Raw genomic sequence first — 22,446 nt, 5'->3', positions numbered from 1 at the left:
CGCGACGACGACGGACCTTCTCATATGTAATGTCCCAGCATCCAATATACGTCTGTGAAGCACACGTATTCACGGAGGTTTTTCCAATTTTTCCTACGCTCGCTTCGTAAATTTATCCACGATACAACCATTTTTCTTCCATCCCGTCGTCATTTTCTGAGGAATGGTCCGAAAAAAATAACACTTTTATCAGTCCTCCGTTCAACAATATTAAAATTGATGGATTAAATATGTCTTGGATTATGTAAACAAGCATTTTGAGCAATAAAGTATAGTTTTTTTTGTTTTTGTAAATATTTAAAAAAAAAAAGAAGTTTTTCAAAGTTTGCAACTCTCACGGGACGAAAATCTGGTGAAACGAGCTCGATGATATATCGATTATTCAAACTCCCTTTCTGTTGTGTATCGAAAAGATTTTCTCATAGAAAATTTCGTATTGCGTATGTGCAGTCGAGCTCGCTCGAGGCTCCCAATGGCGGTGCTACTAAATTCTGAATTCTCGAGATTCTACAGGCTTGTGGTAATGGCTTGATCGTTCCACATACAGAGATATATATGGAAATGTATAAATACATGAATGATACGAATGTAAATATGTATACACACAGAATAGAACTCGGATGTAGATTTAAATACGTACGATATTTTTTGCAACGTATTCGAGCCCTTTTCGCGAATCGTTTCTCGTCAAATCCTCTTCGCAAAGGATGCTGGAATAATTCCACTCTCTTTGGTCCATCGTTCATACTTCTTTTCCCTTTCTCTCCCTCTCTCTTACTTTCTTTCGGCGGTTTTTCCTTTTGGTCGATGGACCTCCTCGCTTTTTCCTCCAAAAAGCCGAGCGCGTTTTCTCTTTTGATCGGTGATCCGCGGATAACCAAGTTCATCCCCGAGCCTGACGTATACATCTACGTACATATAGATGACGGAAAAATCGTTGGGATCAGTACAAAGTGGGGGGGGATGAAGAAGTCTCCAAGGGATGATATCCCTGTTGCGAGAACTGCTGGTGTGTATTCGCTTCATCCTTTTGCTCCTGAAACCTCGTGCAATCGTCCTTTCGTGGCCTTCGAAGAATCTTATTTTTCTCTTGTGCCATCACCCTCTCCCCTCTCCATTCTCCGTCGATTCTCAACGAGTCACGCTTCTTCCCCTCCTGACCTCAGCCACTAACCTTGTGCCAACTCTCCTTTGGGCATTTCTCGCTTCGCCGACAAAGTTATGAAAAAAAAGGTATAAAGGGGGGCTTGAGAAAGAGAAATGGAGTAGAATCGACGAAGGGAAAGCAGGGAAGGCAAGACTTCCGGGAGTTACTCTCGAGATCCCTTTTTGATTTCGACTAGTTTGGCTCTCGCTAGGTGCATCGATTTTCCATCTCCTTCAGCCCTTCCCTCGACTTTTTTCCTCTCGCAGCCTCCCTTTTACGATCCATTTTGAAGATTCATTTCCTACGCTCATTAATTAGAGTAGAAAAAACCGAACGCTCAAAGTTACTGGAAATAAAATTTATTCTTTTTAACTTCGATAAAAAATTACGATTCCTTTTCGCGAGTACGAGACGACGGAACGAGCTTTTTTACTCTGTATTTATGTTCATGCGCTTGCATCGCTGTCCCCGATTATGAAGCTTCGCCCGATAAGGAAGTTGGCGAGCGTGCTCAATCTCAATATTCCACAAGATCCATGAGTCAGTGAAAAAATGAATTTCTCCAAGCCGTCGTATTCCGAGTACCGAAGCTTACTTTTTTCTCTCCGCTGAACCATTTTATGAAATCCTGATCATTCAAATCAGGGGACGTAAAAAAATTCATACTCGCACAGAGAAAGTCAATCGAATTTTTCTAATAATTCACCGATTCAACTCGGCCTACTAGTTGTACGTTTCACGGATATCGAGAATATCTGCCGCAGCTTCGAACTTTGTACTCGCAACAACCATTCGGTGTGAACTTAACAATTTTATCCTCCTGCTTTAAAAAGTCAAAAAAATCGATTGTTTTTAGGAATGTTTTTTCATTTCCATATGAACTTATAAAAACTCGAAAAAATTTTGAAATTCTATGCTTTTAACGAGCGTGAAAAAAACGCTTCTAAAGAAGAAGAAGAACATCACTTCAACGTGCTACAAATATAGAATTTCGCAATTTTTTCGGATTTTTATGGGTTCATATGGAAGGAAGATATACGGAAATGAAAAAAAGTATTTGGAATTTTCGTTGCAGAAAATAATTACGATCTCCGCATTGTACGCAGCTGAGAAACTTCGACAATCAGACTTGGCGCATAAGTCATGTACAAATTAGTATTTCTCACATTAAATATATGTTTTTGTACTCTTGAAATATGCTTGAAACTTTATCGAAAAGTTCGCTATTGTGAGTTATTTCCATTCATTCTAAAAACATTCCCGAAAACAATCATTTTATTTACTTTCTAAAGTAGGATCTCCCCTTAAAGTGTTTATTCACTTGCGCCTACGGATTCGACCGATATTACGATTTCGACATTTGCATACATGGATTATACGGCTGTATTACAAAGTATGATTCATGCGCTCACATTAGAAGTCAATATCGTGGCTTCCCCTCAATAATAGGTCTGTAAACAAAACTTTTCACCATACAGAATCAATAGAAAAACAATTCCTCCCTCATTTCTTGAATTTTTCAAATAATATCACAAAGTTAAAAAAAAACCTTCAGCTAATGAAAAAAGTTTATTTCAACAGCACTCTGGATGAAAGTTGATGAAAAAAATATGACCAAAACGTTCCAAGTACGCATGATTCGGGTGAAATCAATGCAATTGGTCGTACTCAATCCCTTTCATTTTTAATTATTTTATTTCCTTTTTATTTCTTTTTTTTTTTTTATTTCCTTTTTTCCAGCTGTGAAGCACAAATGATAGAACTGCTGAATGAGAAACGAGGAAAAAAGACTTTTGACCGTGCGAGGTTTTATTTTCAAGCTTACAACTTAATTTCGTGTCTCTTTTGAATAGAGCGAATTACGAAGGTGGATTATTAATAGGCGATTTGACATGAAATACCTGACTCGTAAATATTGGAGGAGTATGGACACTGGGGCCGCTCGAAGTTTGGATAGTGAGCGCGGATTGTTGGCTACACATCGATTCCCATCGAAGATAATATAAATCCGGTAGTGGACCACGTACGAGGGATGTTCCAGAATCGCTCGTGCTGCAGCATTCACCCGTAATGCCGCTATTCTCCACCCGACCATTTCAATGTTTGCACTCGGCCAACGTCACCAGCATACATTTCGAATTACACGATGATTTATTTGTGGCTTTCGATATTATACACCGATTCGATTTTCTCTTTTCCTTCTCTTTTTAAAATATTCATTCATTGATATTGAATAGGGAACGTACGACTGAAAAAACTGGGTTCAGAGAGACTAAAAATATCCATTTGACCGAATTATTGGATGGAAAAGATACGTTTTCGATGAAAATATTCGAAAAAAATGATTTTTAAAATAGTTTCTCATTACCACTCAAAAAATAGACGCTCTTTATTTCCATTTGCAATGTCGCAAGCAATAATTTCCTGGCTTTAAACAGGAAAACATCAATTTTAATAACTTTTCCACTCCGTATAATCCCTACAGTATAATCGTTAAATTATTTCGGTTTTCAGCGTGCGTTTCTCCAGTATTGAAGTTGAATAACAATGTGTGACCCATTTGAAAATTTCAGCAGGATGATTGCGGCAAATTTTCCGTATTATCGATAGTACTTCGACCAAATTTCCATGTCGAGGTTTATTCGACGAACTACTCCCAGCTGTATATTTCCCAACGAATTTCAACGTTTGCACACTTTTATTATTAAAATCTTTATCATTTTTGTTTCCACGCCTCCGTTATCCGGATGCAGAATAATCTCACGTTCGTTAAGGTAAGTAGAAAAAAATAATCGTTCGAGCGATCATTTCAGTCACGGTTTTTCATGATTATTTGCATTTTTTTCCCTCGCACTCGTGCATTTTTCATATTTTTTTTTTTTTCATGCCTCGAATCCCCTCACATTTAATCCTCAATGGGGTCGATCGTATGACGCAAAATTCGCAAATATGTTCAGTATCTATGCAAATATTTACAAGATAGCTTGCCAAGAGTAAATTCGTTGTTACAAGTATAGATACTCGTGTTTATCTACATTTGCATTTACGCCTACATACGTACATACGTACGTTTCGAACGTATATATATATATTCGATTTCGTACATAAGCTGGCCAAATCAATCGGAATAATTATAGATCATGTCTGTACTACCCCGTAAGCACTTTGTAGCGTAGCAATGAATTTCATTGCGATAAGCAAAACGGTTATTCTCATAATTTACAACAAATATTGCAACCCCATGAAGAAACTCCGGGGCCAATTCGTTCGAGTTAGACTCGCATTGAGCTACTGATCCTGAAAGCTGAGTGTTTTTATCGCGTGCGGATGTAAAAAGAATGTAAAAACGACATTGACGTTGGTGGAAAAAATTGTTCGTACAAACGTTAAGTTCTGTTAAAATTTGATGGAATTTTGATATCGTATCTTACGCTTTTCATTGCGAACGAATCCAGTTCCGTAGAATATAGCATTTCAGCAACGGGATCGTTGCGTTCGCGAAATTCGAATTGATATTTCTTAGTTTTTTGACGATGTGTTCGAGCCGAAGCTTATGCGAGAGTGACCTGGCCCATGCATGGATTTCCGTTACATGACAGAACCGTGTTATAGTCCTGCGAGTACGATAACGCTTTCGCAATTCCATCCCAGCTAGAAATTCGATTATTATTTTTCCTCCGAATGCCATAAATTCGTTGGAGCGGTGCGAATACACAGAACGCATATCGATCTGCGATAATGGACGATTTCTATTCGTGCGGACTAAAACGAAAGAAAACAACGTCCCTCGAAGCGGGAAACGGCGGTAAAAAATAATCGAAAAGTTCGGATCGACAAAATTTCTAGTTTGTTCAAATTTCAGATCATATTTAACGAACATTTTTCCGATCGATTTGCTCACGAATTAATCGCTTCGGAAGATACATAAAAATTCTGCTAACGTTCCTACTCCGGGTCGGAATTGACAAAAAATAAAAACGCCCCTTGATAATTGGTTGAATGAGGTCGGTAACGGGCAGAGAAAAAGAATATACCGACAAAGACGAAACGATCGTGAAAGCTTATTCCCCGTGCCGAGTTTTCTGGAGAAGGATTTTCAGTTAAAACCTTCTTTATATCTAAACTCTCGTCGACGCAGAATGTGCTTTCTCACTCTCCCGTCCCCTTTCTCGTGCTCGCTCTCTCCCCCTCTTTTTTCTCTTTGCACACGATACTCGACAAAAGGTAATGCGACTGGCGTAAATTGTATCGATAAGCTTGGATAAAAGCAGGAAAGTAGCTCATCCGGGTGAAGAATTTAACGCTCGAAAGAAAAAAAAAGTCTATAACGTCACAACAATGTGTGGGAAAGAGAGAGTAGGAAAAGGTGAGTCAGCCGAGTCTCTTATCGCGATGTATGCCAGGCGGACATATTTTGGAGCTAAATAAAAGTCGCTCCTTTTCCGATATATTGAGCGTTCCAGCGATTTTTTATGTCGTTCATTAATTTTACTACCGTTTATGAAAAATAATCGAGAGTCGATTGCTAATTTCGAACGTTTTTTATTTCATCGATACGACAGACTGAAACAGCCCTGATGTACGACGCGGTGCATCTCTTCGCGAAGGCACTACACGTCCTTGATACTTCTCAACAACTGGAGATCAAACCATTGTCGTGTGAATCGACAGACACGTGGTCTCACGGATACTCTCTCATAAATTACATGAAAATCGTAAGTAAACAATCTTCCTGTAACAGAAAAGAATTTCAATAAAATCAGGCGTTCAATAGCTTCGAACAAGCTCATTGAATTTTGGATAAAAATAAAAAACAACGGCGGTCCAATGATATTCGTGTGCAAATTTGTTGCTTTTAATACTTTGGCCTTCACGAGGGAAAGACGAGGGCAATAAAATCTCTTTAATAGTCGTTTTTGTTTTTAATGGACGTGCTCACCAGTCCCTGGCTGATTTATTAGGGAGGACGTAGTCGCGGTACATCGTTCAGAACAACGTACAAACGTTCATACGTAAATACATGGCGATGGGGTAAAGCATTAAAAAGTAACGAAAACACACAAAATGTATGTGAAAAAAAAAGATTCTGCTACACTAGACGATAACGAGAATTTAATTTCTCGTTTGGGCTCTTTTCACTGTACTGTAGACTCAGGTTAATGAACAATAAACATCGTGCCAGCGATTAGTGGATGTTTGCGAGACCCCTGCATCCATCAACTCCGCATTGTCGCGAGGGAAAATTTATAAATCACTTTTTTATCCTCACAAAATCAACGTCGTGACTTGTGTGAGGTTATTCAATTTCCGTACGTTCTTTTTTCCTCGTTGAATCCAATTTGAGAGTAAATATTTTAAAACATTGGACGATGCCTTTGAGATCATTTATTCATTGTGCAAGAATTGTTACGTTTTTATTAATAAAAATATCTTATACACGAAAAAAGTGATCGATCGACTGGACAGAGGTTCAACACCACTCAGAGTCCTATCAAGCTTCGAAATTGACTGGAAAGGAACACCACCTGCTCGCCTAAATTTACTTTTATCCCCGATTCATCAAAATGCCCTTCCAACGAAGCAGACTTTTTCCTTCCGGGCTGTACAGTCTCTTGCTCCTTTTGATACTCGTATTCTATGAAAAAAAACTCAATTCATAAAAAAAATGATGTGATATTAAGACTGAAATAATAATAATCATTTAAAATGATAATTTACTTGGCCAGGTCGAGATGACCGGACTTACAGGAGTTATTAAATTCGATCATCAAGGCTTCAGATCGGATTTTACACTGGACATAATCGAACTGAACAGCAAAGAGGGTCTGAAAAAAATAGGCACGTGGAACAGCACCGAGGGGGTTAATTTTACGAGAAGTTTCGGTGACGCGTACACTCAAATTGTCGAGAACCTGCAAAACAAGACTTTCATCGTGACGACGATACTGGTGAGATAAAATAATTATTTCGGCGAGGAGAAGATTTTTTTTCAAGATGGTTTTTTTTCTTCCTTTTTTCGCCGCACTTTTTATCATATGGGGGTGGAAACGCATAATTTTCCGTTTGTCCAGACTCTCGTTCGCACACACTTGGCGCACTCCCTCGTAAATTCGTTAACCTCGTCCATTCGTCAACTTCGTAATGAAGTTTAGCGAGTTTGAATAAAGTATATGTACGACCTTCATATGCCTATATGGGTGTTTACATGTATTTTGTGAGAACCGAAAGGTACGTTGCTAGTCTCGTTAGTTATTTCTGTGAGTAATTTTCACGACTAATGCACGCTGGGAAAACCGGGCTCGAACGATTCCCTCACTTTCCCTCCGTCTGAAAAGCCTCTTTTCTATCATAAAGTTACGAAACTTTTCACTCTCTGTGCTCAAACTTAGTTAATAACTGTCTTAATCTGAGGTTGACGTTTCCACTGTTTTTCTTTCCTTTTTTCTTGTTAGCAGCTAAAAGCTGCAACGATATTTCTATCGGAACCGAGCCGATCGAGCCCTCGATTACGAAGTTTATCGCTATTTCTTGCTATTTATAATGACTTTTCGATGTCTATCCTATAAAAAAATGAATCAAGCTTTCACAGCTTATAAAAACTTTTGGAGCAATCTTTGGTAATTTGTGAAAAGAAAATGCGGGCAAAAAACGCAGCCCCATTATACTTTGTTTCTTGTAAATCTCACACGAACTCTCCCTCGCGCTCTCGCGTTCTCGAATTCACGTTTCTCTCGTAGACGAAGTGCATGCATTTTAACGAGGTTAAGAACTTGCCTGAAGTCGTTGACTTTTGTGTCGCTTACCCACAGAATACATCGCAGCCAAATCCACGCGCCATATCACGAATCCACCCCAAACATATATTCATACCAAACTTCGAATTCAAGAGGCATTTCAAGTCGAATCCCCTCGAGTCTAAAGACTTTTTCACATCACCGTTCCTCCGTCTTATTGCTCAAACTCCTGCCCGAGGATTCAATGATCTAGGAATCAACGTCGTTTGTTTTAAATGAAAAATATTAGTGTTTTTAACGACTTTTTATCCCCTGCTCCAAGTTCATCCTTTGCTTGGGTAATAACTTTCAGGGTGGGGAATCTAAGAAAATTCAATGCCCCGTTTTGATATTGGATTCCGAAAGATTTTTTAAAATACGTAAAAGCTCGAAAAAAGTACTCTTTCACACGAAATTGACTTTATACGAATGTGTACGACACTTGAATTTATAAGTAAATTTCTTATGAGCTTACGTAAAACATATAATATATAGAGTAAAATGTAACCGTTGGAGTATGTGGTTCGTAAAAACTTTGGTTTCACTCCTTACTTTCGTAAAATTTCATCGTAAAAATCCACGAGGCCTGAGACTTTGGTAGGCACGTGGCGAAGTGCAAAGACGAGAGTTGAGCGCGTTTCCTCTGCACTTCATTGCATCTCGACGTCGTCGTCGTCGTCGTCGTCGTCGTTGCCGCCATGATATTCAGTTCTGCCCTCGGGGAAGTTTGCGCTTCGAGGGTGGGCTGGAATGCAGGAAATAGGAGTGGGGCAAAGAGTACTTTTCGCGGGGCTGAAAGTTGGAAAAGGAGCTGGAGAGGACTGCTCACTTTTATGAGCGTTTCCTTATTACTTTCTCCCGCTTTCCGAACCCCCTCGCTCTTTACCATCAACAGATGCTCGTTAAGGCGTGGATTTTTCATGCCGTACGATTAAAGCGACTGTGCACTCAGACACGAGGACTTCTCGTTATTTTTCAAAAAGTATTCTTGCCCGATTGTTTTATGATTTTTCTTTTTTCGCATTCTCGGTTTGTTTTCTCTGTAACGAATTATTTCGTACAGGGAATTTCCATTCGTCCGATAATTTTTAATGATCATTTTATTCAATAACTCTGCGAAAAAATGACCTGAAAAACGAATTTCTTCTGATTTTTGATTGTCCATTAAAATCGATTCAATTTATCTTTTTCTTTGTGTTATAAATAACTTTTTTTAAACCTTCTCTGAAAACAAGGCTTATTCTTAAATTGCTCACAAGCCAACTGGGAGTTTCTGAAATTTGATCAAACGAATAACGTAAATGGGCAAAAATGATCGTTAAAATATTTGCAGAGTGCGCCATATTGTATGCGAAAGGATTCGAGCGAATCGCTCACAGGCAATGCACAATTCGAGGGTTACAGCGTTGACCTAATTCACGAGATATCCCGGATTCTCGGTTTTAATTATACGTTTCGATTGGTACCTGATGATCATTACGGTTCGTTGAATCGTGAGACAAAAGAGTGGGATGGTATGATGAAGGAATTACTCGATCAGAAAGCCGATCTTGCTATTGCCGATTTGACCATTACATACGATCGTGAACAGGCGGTTGATTTTACAATGCCATTCATGAATCTCGGTAAGTCAATTATTTCGACCCAATTCCGTAATTTAAGCTCATTGACGTTATAAATCATTCAAATTTCATTTCGTTTAGAGCCAAGCCCTAAAATAGTTGATTGGAAGTTCATAGATTTAGTAGCATGCCATTGAAATTTCTCAGTCCCATTGAAGCCTGGATAATTTATTCAATTTTACAAATCCAGGTATCAGTATCCTGTATCGAAAACCAATCAAGAAACCACCGAATCTCTTCTCCTTTCTGAGTCCTCTAAGCCTGGACGTTTGGATCTACATGGCAACCGCGTACCTCGGTGTCTCGGTTCTTCTTTTCATACTGGCCAGGCAAGTAAAAAATTTACAGTTTTTCCGCCCCCTCGCATTAGTCTGCACACTTTCTTTCAATACCGCATCAGAGTGGAGAGTTCGATAAGGAGGAGATGAAAACATTTCTAAGGCAGAATCGAGGACACAATTATAAAATGTTTCCGAACGTTTTCGACCTTCGAAATATGGAGGACTGTAAAAATCAACGAAACATCGAAAAATAAATGTACAATTGGAAATCATAATAATTTCAAAAGCTGTAACTGGACGTGGGAAAATAGAAAAGAACATGACAAGTCTCACATTCGAATGATATAATTATAGCGTGAAGTTGATCGATTTAGATTCACGCCTTACGAGTGGTATAATCCCCACCCGTGCAACAAAAATCCCGATCGTCTGGAGAACCGTTTCAAGCTGCTCAACTGTCTTTGGTTCACCATTGGATCTCTGATGCGCCAGGGTTGTGATATTCTGCCCAAGTAAGCTTGTTCCCAGGAACGAAAACACGAGCCTGAATGAAAAAAATGCAAATGATCATAAATGAGAACGAAATAAAGGGAGCTCGAATGAAACAGAAATGAGGAAAAAGCTCTGATCACTTATCCGAGACCTGCTCGTCGCGTTCTGTTTGTTCACTTTTATTGCGTGCTGTACCGTCACCTACATGTTTACATTTAATTGCTCTTGTAGTTTTTCAAACGTTATTTTCTGACTTTGTTTGGCTCACGATGATAATTCCCCTCGTAACATCGTCCCTGCATCCGGAGTCTCAAGATGTTTCTCTCGCAGAAGGAGAAACGCGAGCGAAGGCGTCACGAGAAATGAAAAATCGTAAAAACGTTTGATTTGAAAATTTGAAAAAATTACAGGAAACACAGAAAACGGGGAAAGCAATGGGAAATGAATTTCTATCGAGAGGCTCTGAGATCTAATCCCGTCCCGTTTCCTGTTCACGTGTCCGCAGGTTCAGCCCTTACGAGTGGGAAAATCCCCATCCGTGCAACGCCCAGTCCGAGGTCCTCGAGAACGAGTTCACACTCCTGAACTCGCTTTGGTTCACCATAGGCTCGCTCATGCAGCAAGGCTCTGATATAGCGCCGAAGTAAGTCCACTATAAAACCAGAAAACAAAAATCAAAACATCAAATCAACTCCGTCCAATTTTGGAGACAGGATTATTTTCACTTCGAGATCAAACAAAATCTGCCGTTTTGCTTTCCTTCCAGACAACAAAAAAGCGCTCTTTGTACGAGACTTAGGGAAAACTCAGGGGTGGCCGTTTACACTTTTTCCATTTATTCCGATTCGATGATCCACTCACGTGGAACGTTTACCCTTTTCACAACAATTTCCTTCGCCCTCATAGACTATTTGACATAGAAACCGACGAATTAATGAGAAAGATGTTTTCATCCATTACTAGAATATTTTATCGTATTAAAACACAACCTTTTCGATGCTATATCGTAGGCTTTGCTGCAAGTAGCCTGCGTTAGAGTCCACCGCGAGTCTTTTATCCTCGTCGCTGTCCTGCCCTTCATTTTTCAGAATAAATACAATTACGTTGACAAACTGAATTATACAGACTCTAAATTGACAACTAAGGACAGTGGCGACTCAAATATTCATCTTTTTTCACCTCGCACCTTATCCCTTGTTGAAGTAGTTCATAGAGTAGTATACAAATGCTTTTTTTCTGCAAATAAGAATGCCACAGAGCAAAATATTTCATTCAAATGATTCATTCCCTTTCGATTTTAGCATTATTCGTAATCTGTCTTTTAAAATTTGAGCACTGCTACATTTTTTTGTTTAGATACCTTGACGATTATTTTTTAGTTTTCTTTTTGTTGTCGGCTGTGCATGTAGAAATTTTGCACGTAGACAATAAGTCGTAGAGTGGAAACAAAACGAATGAAACTGATTAGAGCAATAATATATTTGAAAAAATGCTTGCGCAGCTTCTCCGATATTTTATTTGTCAATTCGTGTACACACTGGTAAATCAATCTGGAAAGATCATTCAATGAGCTCGATGGAAATAAAAGTGCGACTGTAAAAAGCGTTTATCGATTTGAGCTGTGTTGCTAATTGGACGTTTTTGCCAGGGCTGTTTCGACTCGAATGGTGGCCGGAATGTGGTGGTTTTTCACCCTCATTATGATATCATCGTACACTGCCAATTTGGCCGCTTTTCTCACCGTCGAAAGGATGGAATCGCCCATCGAAAGCGCTGAGGATCTTGCCAAACAGACGAAAATCAAGTACGGAGCTCTGGGCGGTGGAAGCACTGCTGCCTTTTTCCGGGTAAGCATTCTTCAAATTTCTCAATCAGTTTCATGAATTGTTCTTGGCACTCGTGAGTAAACTGGGAAAAAAAATCGAATGTTTAATTCCAATGTCGAGTGACAAATGTTTCGTTGAAGCAGGAACAGAAATTGCAACTTTGAAGAAATCCCATTCGTAGAATTTTTATTCTCAGCTCCAATGCAAACGGTCGATACAAAATTCTAGAGGGCTTTTTCATCGTACTTTGATACGACTAATCGTTTAGTCGAAATTACAAAATATCAAAACTTTAACTGCCAATCAATGTGACTTTGAGCAATACTTTTCTTGTTACGTGTTACTTTTTTATTTGAATCATTTAACAATTATATTCAATCGATAAAATAATGTGGGAAAGTATTATTGACCACGTTGCCACGTTTCGAGGCCTCAAACAAAAATTTATTTCCTGTAAAATCAGTAAACTGAGGTGAAACTTTGAGCTTCGATCCTCATTCCTAACAATCAACTTTACTCTTCTGTCGAAAAAGCGAATGATAGATTATTCAGGGAGTGGGATTTATGAAACAATTGTGTTTCAGTCTATTTAGGTGTAAAGTCGCTCTGAGGAAAATACTCGAAAACGTTTCGAGGGTCCGAGAGGAAATTTATTCGTTAATTCATGAACTGACGTGCATCCTTGAACTTTGGCTCTTCCTCTCTATCGGGATATCGAGAAAGTGATTAATTTGTGACTCGAGCACTATCTAATTAAGACGAACGAATAGATGGATTTTGACGGCGTTGTTCGTGCTCGAAAATCAGCGATATTAGCTCCCCGGACGTAGAACACACGCACACCAATCTCGAAAATCCTTTCGGTGGGAAAACTCATGCACACGGCTTTCCAGAGTAATCAAGAATAGCGGAATAAGATCACTCGTGGCAGTCTCTCGTTTGAATGTAATCAATTTCACGTTAGCTCACTTGGGATATTTCCATTTGTTACGGCGTAGAATTTACGGGATGCGCATTTGCATAAGATCTATTCCGTTTGAAGTATTCCAAACAAATAAGACGTAAAAAATTCGAACGTGGAATTCATTAGTCAAAAATATCGTGAAGTGGTTTATAAAACCATTATCATTTTTGAATATTCAATAAAAAAATTGTGTTTTTTTAAAGGGCTCACCCCGTGTGGCAGACGAATTTTTTGGGGTTTTTTTGCGGCGAGGAAAAATAACATAGAATTTTGAAATTTGAAAGGTTTATTTATTGGTATTTCAACTCTACAATAGAATTTTTTAACTCATATTGAACCCATATGTTTCTCCATGGTTTCCACGATTCCGGGGGACCGGTTTATCTGTGATCAAAAAACCAGAGAGCGTTTCGATGTGTAAAGCAGTGGCTGTCGCCTGAACTAAAATCGTACAGAAATATAAAAAATTGAAGGATTTTCGCGCCTCGAAACACAAAATTTCAATTTTCAGAAAGGTTTCAAGGCGCCAAAATCCTTCCTCACGCGGGCTGACCCCCTTAAACAATTGAAATAAAAAAAATAAATGAGGCTGCAATTGAGTGTGAGCGGTTGCGAAAAACGCTTTTCACTCTTCCGTCAATACGCAATCCCCATTGAAGCGTTGAAAAGTGAAATATGTAACGGTTGTCATAATCACCTCGTCGCAGCGGCCATTCCTCTTAATTATACGAGTTAACGAACCACCGGCATATTAAGAAACTATAAATCGATGAATCATGAGGAGCTATTCGCAATTTTTTTTATCGCCAACAATTATACATTCGCTCGATTTTTGCTCGTTTTACTCAATCCTCTGGAGAGAAAATTCACGTTAACATGCAACGTTTCGAAATTAACGGCTAAAATTCCCCGGGCAATTTTTTCTTGTGTTAAAAAAGCAACAACGATTATTATAAGTAAAAACAGTGTTGTTATCACTGCTGTCACTAGGATTCAAACTTCTCGACGTACCAACGCATGTGGTCCTTCATGGAGTCTGCTAAACCTTCAGTTTTCACGAAAAGCAACGTCGAAGGTGTCGAAAGGGTTGTCAAAGGAAAAGGCAATTACGCGTTCCTCATGGAATCTACTTCGATCGAGTACGTCATCGAGAGGAATTGCGAGCTGACCCAAGTCGGTGGTCTTTTGGATTCCAAAGGATATGGAATAGCGATGCCACCGAGTAAGTTTTTCGATTAAATAAAACACTCGTTTCTGCGTGTCATTACAGTCGAAAAATGTCATCGAATTTTTCTTTGCTTCTCGTGTCGTTTCTTTATTATTTATACGGAATTGCGACATCATTAATTTGGTTTTTCAAAATGATCGTCAGCCTCAAAGAGCCGGGGTGCGGTACAGCAATTTTTGTAATTTCTTCAAGCTGATATATTGAATTTTTCAAAATCCTCGTACACCCTCAGATCTTTATTTACTTCGACTGCTGCAAACTCAAACTCGATTATCACTGTAAATGTTATTGCAGATTTTCCTAAAGTAAAGCAAAATCCACCGGGAAATATTAACATCCAAAGGCCATCAGGTTCGCTTATCATACGTACGAACACCGTGAGCTATAAAGTTAACGAGAGAACCTCTCACGAAAGTTGCTTCCCTCAGAATTCCTATAACATGACTTTTCTCCAGTTGATTTAGTTCGGTACGAACACACATCGAGAAATCTCTCTAATCCAACTTGATTCGATTCCTGGAAAGTGTTAAAGTCTATATATGCAATCACGCGAACCATATGGATTCCAATTGCTTTCATCAGTGCTAGTTTTCATCTCGTTGATTCGCCGACGACAAATTTATACTACAGTTTAAGCTCGTTTTATAAATAATTTTAATCCAGGATTAATCAGATGAGACGTCGATCAAAAAATCTCTTTTATGCACCATTAAGACTAACAACAACGACGACAAATTCGTCGCGTTAAATTTTATCGGAGCTATGGTTAAGGCCCGAGCACGTTATGGCTCGAGTAAGAATATTCAATGTACGTAAATCATATCCCAAAACCATCTTCCACCATTTGATGGTATCACCTAAAACCGTAAGGTTATTCAACATCCAGAGGCCATCAGGTTCGTTCATCAACGTTACGTATCCCCCAGCTAAAGTTAACGAAAACTCTCGAGAAACTGGCTTCAACCGAGATTCCCTTCAACACGACTTTGCTGGGCTTAGTTCCTTGCGAAAGCACATCCGGCATGGCTTTACCATATCTTCATCCTTATTTCAAGAGTGTTACGATCCTTGTGCCGTCATGATTGTATACAGTAGGGCAAGGAATAATTTCAACACTGGTAATGCAAACGAGCGTTAAATTCATTCCGATCTTTTGTGCTGCAAACGTTTTTTTTTCTATTTTTCAATATTTCTTTACTGCGATAACATCCATACGTTTTTTCCGTCAATATTTTTATAAGCAAATTGAAAATTTATTTTATTTTCAGACCGTTTTTTGCTCTATTTTGATTTCTTGATCGAAAATTCAAATTACGCTGAAAAATATCGCTCGAAATATTTACGTTTGGAAATAAATGCATTTATGCGATTCTCATAATATTGTAGCTTGCCAGAATCGTCAAAAACTTAAAAACGCCTCCGGCTGAACGATCCTCTCAGTTATTCATTCCAATATTTTTGTTGAAGGGAGTTATTGTATTTTGAAATTGAAGGACAATTTTCGCTCAACACTTTTAGACTTTTGGAATCATCAATTTCACTAGCGAAATAACTTTTATTTATATTCGCAGCATCTGAGTACATTTAGATATTTGTTTCGTTCGTTTGTTTTGATTTGAATTGTTACTTTAAACGTGGAAGATGTAAGATTTTGATAAATAATAGTCTCGTCAGAGCCTTTGTTTTTCGAGCTTTTTTTACAATTTTGCGAATGTACGATTGACTCCCTGACTCATCAATCTAAACCTGTGAAATTCCGGTGGAAATTTTTGCTCCAGACTCACCGTACAGAACCGCGATAAGTGGTGCGATTCTGAAGCTTCAGGAGGAGGGAAAATTACACATACTGAAGACTCGATGGTGGAAGGAGAAACGGGGTGGAGGAAACTGCAGAGTAAGTATATACGTAACTCGCTAATTGGCAGAAGCTCTCGAAAATTCGAAGGGAATTCACAAATTACAATATTAATCGACAAACACAAAATAGGCAGGCGTTACGATTGTGAAAATAGGCAAATTGGGCTTCGCGGACTGTCATTTCTCGAGGTTTCTCATTATTCGATCTCACTGTCAAGTTACCCAGTTAACACCACATTTTTCCTCGTTTTTTCTTCCTCCTGCTTCTCTTTCCCCCTCGACCAAAAGCGTAACGAGAATTTGTCTTTTTCTCCCTTTTTTCTCGCTCACTGTGCGCCTCTCCCGCGAATTGGCAAAGTTTGTCCTACGTGACTGAAACTCGGAATAATTCTCTCGAATATCTTAGCCACGTTTTGCACACATACGCATTTACATAATAACACGAGATACAAGGGGCTTTTCAAGTGAAATCGGTCTTCGCACTCGTCCCTTAATCGATTTGAGGGAATAAACTTTGAACATAAAGGATGAGCACGTCTCCTGCCTCTGTTCGTAGCTCAGTTTACTTCCCACATCATTTCAGCGTAAATAAAGAAAGGAAAAAAATGTTGTTTGGAACATCGATGTAAAATCCAATTCGCTGTTGCAGTTTCTCTGCCTACATCATGCAAATAGACGGAAGTAAATGTCACCGAGATCTGAAGAAACGTCATTTCTAAACAAATAACAAACAAGGAAAAACTTTGTCTGTGAAAGAATAAATAATTCAAACTTATTGTCTGATCTGTTGTCCTCATATCGTAGGAATAAAGGGGAACGAATATCATTGAATATTTAATAAACTCGAATTTGACGCGAAAATCCTTCTACAAAACAGCTACGTTCATACCTATATAAATATAGCACACAATCTTTAAGTTCTTCTATACACTTGCTACGAGAGTTTCAGTGCAAAAGTAACGTTGTGGCAGTAGCAACTCCTTATCTCAAGGTAGAATAATCTGTCGGGGGTGTGAGTCGGAGTATTCTTCTCCTCTGCGAGCAAGTTGCGAGCTCCCATCTTTTCGTCCTCCCCGTTTCGTCCCTCGCACAGCCTCTCGTGCGTCGCCTGCCGCTTGACTTGAGACACGTTATACTGTCGCGAACTCTGGCCACATATAGAAGCAATCTTCTTCCATCTTCACCGTTGGCTTTCGGGCAGGACGTAAACGCACGTATCTACTTTTAGTCTTTAAAATATAGATCGTTCGTGCACAGAGCTTGATTCGGAATGAAAATTCAATTTTTTTATGAATTTTTACAAAACGTATACTATTTCCGTGGTTTCTACCTTTTTCACAGTGTACGAAGAGTAGGGCCATTCAAAAGGGGGAAAAAAAAAATTTTCTTCGAAGTCGCAAGTGATTATGTTAATACACGATGCAAAAGTAACTTTCTCAAAATTTGGGCCGTATAAACAAATTTTTAGAGGTGGCGCCAACGACGTTACATTTTTTTTTTTAATGAAAAACCACGATAACATAAATTGATTGTTCGGTGGTGCAACGACAAAAGATGCTCGAGATAGAAAAATTATTCGCTTTGTTTCGCAGGTTTATATATGTCAGCGTATCATGAAAACATTGTTTTCGCAAAATTCAATATTCAAATTTTCATAACGTTTTCTAGCTTCATTGTTTATAGACAAGAGAACACACCAAATAAAATAGAAAGAAAATGGAAAACTTTGAATCTTCCTGTACAATTACATGCTCGTGGCATTAAAAACGCAGCCTCTGTCTGTAGAAGTTGCTTATACCGGAGATAAAATTACCAGGAGACGTTCTCATTATTCGTGAGAAAACGTGTACAACGCATCAACCGCATCAGCTAACAAACTGGCGTCCCACAGTTTCGTTAGTTCTCTCCATTAACACGATTGTTGACACGTCTTTGGCTAGGAATGTTTTTCTCATGCTCTGCTTTTCTTCAACGACATTATTATTATGAGAAATCGTTTTTTTACATTGCTTCCACATTGAGCTTTCTTGCTTCGCATATTCACAGAGCTTGTAAACATTAATCATGGTTTTAGTGATTCACTGTGTTTGCCAAAAGACGGAAAAATAATGAAAATTTGAAATTTACAGGACGACAACCTGAAAAGTGGGTCAACAGCGAACGAGCTCGGGCTCGCGAACGTCGGTGGCGTATTTGTCGTGCTGATGGGTGGAATGGGAATCGCATGTGTCATGGCTGTATGCGAATTCGTATGGAAAAGTCGAAAAGTCGCGGTTGAGGAACGGGTGAGTGTCGTCAGATAACACGAGGATAAAAAAAATATAGTTATTTGCGCTAACGAAGCTTCCGATAAAATGACACGAATGTGTAGCTGCAGCAGTCACGATCCCGATGCTATTTATCCCGATATACCCCGGGAATACATCAGCTGATGCTCGAAAGACGGTGGAGTTCCACTTTAACGCTACAATCGTAGAGCTTTCAAAAGCACTTTGGTGTGATAATCGTTCTCGTCAAATGATTATCCTTTTTTCTCCCAAATCCTGTAAAATCCTTCGCCAACCACTGGAAAAACATTTTTTCCGAATTGGTATTTTAGTTTTAAAAATCTTTCAGTTTAAAATGGGATAAAAAATTAAGTAAAAAGTTTCTCAACTTAAGTGGTAAATGACATTTTTGCTTGTAGATTTTCTGTAAAGTTTTTTTTTTATATATAGTCTTTTAATCCCAAAGTGAACTTTCAAATGAAATCGTTCATGAATTCCTTTTTTCACTCGTTTTTTGTGCAGTCCCATATTCCTCTTGGTACTTACAACGTTCGTGCACATCCTCATGCCTTTGTTGTCCACCGAGACGCTTTCAGATTGCTCTCGTTTAGTTTTCGCACCATTTTCAGTTAAATTGGCCAAAAAATTATCTCATACCGGGCGTTTGTTTCTCGATTTGTTTTAGAAGCAGAAATCCTCGGGAAAACCGATCTGCGAAGGTTTCACCGATCTTCACTAGCGGTCCTTCAATTGACTGAATATCGAGAGCGATTAATCGCACTAGAAACAAAAGAAAATCCAAAATCAAAATCAGCACTACAATTATCGTGAAAACGAAATAAGAAAGAATCCTAAAAACGAACGATACAAACGTGGAATTATTTCGCGTCCAGCGAGGCGGAACTCCATCGAGTTATTAAAATTAACTGTTCAGCTCGCGTAGTGAGAGCCACGACATGCAGCTGATGTATGATAAACGACAAAAAGAACTAAACGAAACACAAAAACAAAGAGAAAACAAATATGAAGGTACACTTCGATATGCAGCATAAATGAGCGTTCGTTGATGATGAAAACGATAGACATAAAGCATTAGAAACGCAAAACACGAATATTAAGGTATAACGATTGATCGACGCGACTGCCAAAAGCTCATATCAAAGTTTCAATTAATTAAAACACTAAAACCCTCCCCTGGCCCTCACCCTTTCTCTTGCAAAAAAGTGATAAAGTCTTTGCGATTGTTACGAAATAATGAAACAAACGAAATGAATCTTTTCCCGCGTGTACTGCTTGAAAGTTCGATGACGTAATGTCAGATAGAATAAAATCGAGCGAGATTGGAGGGATGTTGAAAAAAAAAACAATGGGAGAAAAAAAAACAATCAACGTTTTGTACGAAAATATAGATAGTAAAAATGCATTAGGGTACTTGACAAATAGACATTTTATTGTAAATATTACCAAAGGTTTGTCCAGCATTATTTATGTATAAGTAATGTCATATTCATGGTTCTCTCGTGGGACGTTCAGTCGCGAATGAACGCCCACGCAGCGACCTGCCATTCCGAGAATTTTTCCGGCCACGTTAATATTCATCGCCCTCCCAAGATGAGATTGTGTTCACAATTCCAAAAAACCCATCATTCATCTTGATTCCAGAGTATACGAATTTGGGAGAAAAAACACTTAAAGAAAGAACGATTAAGAGAATGATTACGTACTGTTATCCATTAATTTGTTGCAAAGATTTACAAATTCATTATTGTAAGACTACGAATGTTGCGACGAATGATTTCAAGGTGATTGGTGCGCGGAGCCAAGAAAAAGTGACGCTTGTATTGCGATAATGAATAACGAATCGTAATTTCATTAACGAAGCTCATTCGTTCCTTAAGAATTTTTGTATGAAACCAGTGAGCTTGATCTCCTGACCAACGACCTTGAAAAATCATGTTTCTATTGATGTAAATACTCGTATTCATACACGAACCAACATGAAATATCGGTCTGACAGTTTAGTATGACATTGTTAGTTGTGTCGCAATGTTTCTTGCTTCTCCTCTTGCCGTGGATCCGTAGAAGGTGAGCCAACAAATATTCAAGTCTTTCTACTTTTTTCCAATATTCTTCCCAACGAAATTGACGTTTAAAGTATCCACAGCATGTTTAATAATCGTCCAACCGGTCACAACATCTGGACATTTCAAAAATTAACATTTCAATTCTCATTTATGAAAAACCCATTGAATCAAAATTTCATAATAGAGAATCGGACAAGTCGGTGCTTTCTTTTCTTTCGAATGTTAAAAGTCGTTACAAAGAAAGAACCAAAGGCTGAAAATTCCGTTTTCGTTTTTGTTTTCACTTGTTTTTTTGTCCCCCTTTGTTACTCGTCATTGTTTGATCAGTGTGAATAAACAAAAATTGGCACCCACGTCTCGTTGACGTTTACAGAAGTCATTGCGAACGGAGATGACGAGCGAAATGCGTTATGGGTTGGACGACGTCGAAGAGAATGAAAAATCAACAACGAAAATGATGGAATGTCGACGACAGAAGAAGCAGGATAATTCGTTGTCGATCGTTTCCGAGTCTGGCCAAGCACCTGGCTATACTAAATACAGACATTTCATTGGCAAAGCCCCTCTCACGTAGGGCGAAAAATAATGGACAAAAACAAGAACAACGTTTACATCAAATATTCTGTTCAGTGCATCTCATTCATCGTAAGATTAAACCCTCTTAATAACGATATTAGAAAATCCTTTTTTTACGAACAATTGAAGGAGTGTGTGAATGCATGAAAGTGTGAATTACGATTCGAGCAATTAATCATCAAGTGTATATACTAAAATTCGTATTACGTTTCAGTTTTTATGACACAAAATGAAAGAAATATATGCATATATATATAAATATCCACAATGTAAAATGTATATCACTATGTTCGTTCGTATCTGAGTTAAAAAATGTCTTGCAAAAAGCATGAAAAAAAAATCAAAATGGCTACGCGAGCTCGAAAATCTCTTATTCGAGCAGTGGCTTTTCCAAGATTCTATATATTGATATTATAGAACGTTGTAAATACGTAGATCATTAAAATATAGTTACGATTCAAATGACGAAATATTGCGTCGAAACCCCTGGAGGCAGAAAATTATGAAAAGGAAAGAAAAAAAAAAACAAAAGAAAACAATAAGTACGAAAATTTCTGCGGCACTTTTCCTTGCGTCAGGTCATGCCAACTCTTGAAAATTCAACTCCACGTGACGACTAACGTATCTGTAATTATTTTATTTCGTAACGAATTCCCAATCCATTGAACGAATTTCGTTACTGAAATGAAACGTTAAATTCCCCTTTGAAATAAATGAATATAGGACATTTCCTGCCGTCGATATTCGTCGATAAATATTTCCAATTTCGTACAAAGACTGCGGACCGAACAGTATTAATTTTTGTCTTCCTTCGTGGTTGCGCGATAAAGAAACGATAATGAATAAAAAACATTAATAAAACCAAAATTATGTGCGTTTGAAATGTGACGTCAAACTGTGAGCCAAAGTAATGATCGATTGAAAAATTGACCTTTTTCGTCGAAAGGACCATTCTCATACACTCATCAAAATCCCAATCGATCTGACAGTTTTTTATTCGTACATTATTTTCGCTCCAACGACCACCGTGTCGACACTGTTGCGTTTTTTCAACGACAAGTGCGAAAAACTCATGACTTTTCGTTAGTGTATATAAATTCTAATATATTATATATATACGCGCACATGAGACTAAGAGAAAAATAAATAAGAAATCATTGTAAATAAATCCCGTTGCGACTTAATTTAGACGAATTTGTAATGGGGGTGGAACGTGTCTGCGTTAAGCATAATTTTTATTCCTCGTGTAATTATGAAACGACGTTTGAAAGGTTAATAAAATAATCGTCCGTACGTTCTCAAAATCGATTATCATTGACCTCGATTAAT

At 38.3% G+C, this 22,446-nt stretch overlaps 1 protein-coding gene across 4 annotated transcripts in view; it reads left to right on the top strand.

Moving 5' to 3' along the window:
• KaiR1D (Kainate-type ionotropic glutamate receptor subunit 1D) overlaps positions 1–22,421 on the top strand; it is a 169,601-nt gene extending 147,180 nt beyond the window's left edge. For 2 of the 4 annotated variants that reach the window (XM_043423445.1, XM_043423443.1), the window contains exons 8-19: positions 3,901–3,921; positions 5,710–5,862; positions 6,874–7,095; positions 9,254–9,545; positions 9,733–9,871; positions 10,821–10,958; positions 11,964–12,162; positions 14,096–14,327; positions 16,112–16,227; positions 18,320–18,475; positions 20,540–20,542; positions 20,915–22,421. In XM_043423445.1, coding sequence (XP_043279380.1) covers positions 3,901–3,921; positions 5,710–5,862; positions 6,874–7,095; positions 9,254–9,545; positions 9,733–9,871; positions 10,821–10,958; positions 11,964–12,162; positions 14,096–14,327; positions 16,112–16,227; positions 18,320–18,475; positions 20,540–20,542; positions 20,915–21,115 — 1,872 coding nt within the window. In that variant the 3' untranslated portion in view covers positions 21,116–22,421. Of the gene's footprint in view, positions 1–3,900; positions 3,922–5,709; positions 5,863–6,873; positions 7,096–9,253; positions 9,546–9,732; positions 9,872–10,197; positions 10,336–10,820; positions 10,959–11,963; positions 12,163–14,095; positions 14,328–16,111; positions 16,228–18,319; positions 18,476–19,142; positions 19,926–20,539; positions 20,543–20,914 lie in introns of those variants that run through there. The other 2 variants (XM_043423444.1, XM_043423446.1) reach the window with 2 other exon arrangements.
• The last annotated feature ends 25 nt before the right edge of the window (positions 22,422–22,446 follow it).

The sequence above is a fragment of the Venturia canescens genome, chromosome 7, assembly GCF_019457755.1.
Source record: "Venturia canescens isolate UGA chromosome 7, ASM1945775v1, whole genome shotgun sequence".
Lineage (NCBI taxonomy): Eukaryota > Metazoa > Arthropoda > Insecta > Hymenoptera > Ichneumonidae > Venturia > Venturia canescens.
The sequence above is the reverse complement of the archived record's forward strand: the minus strand, read 5'-3'. Positions and strand labels throughout refer to the sequence as shown.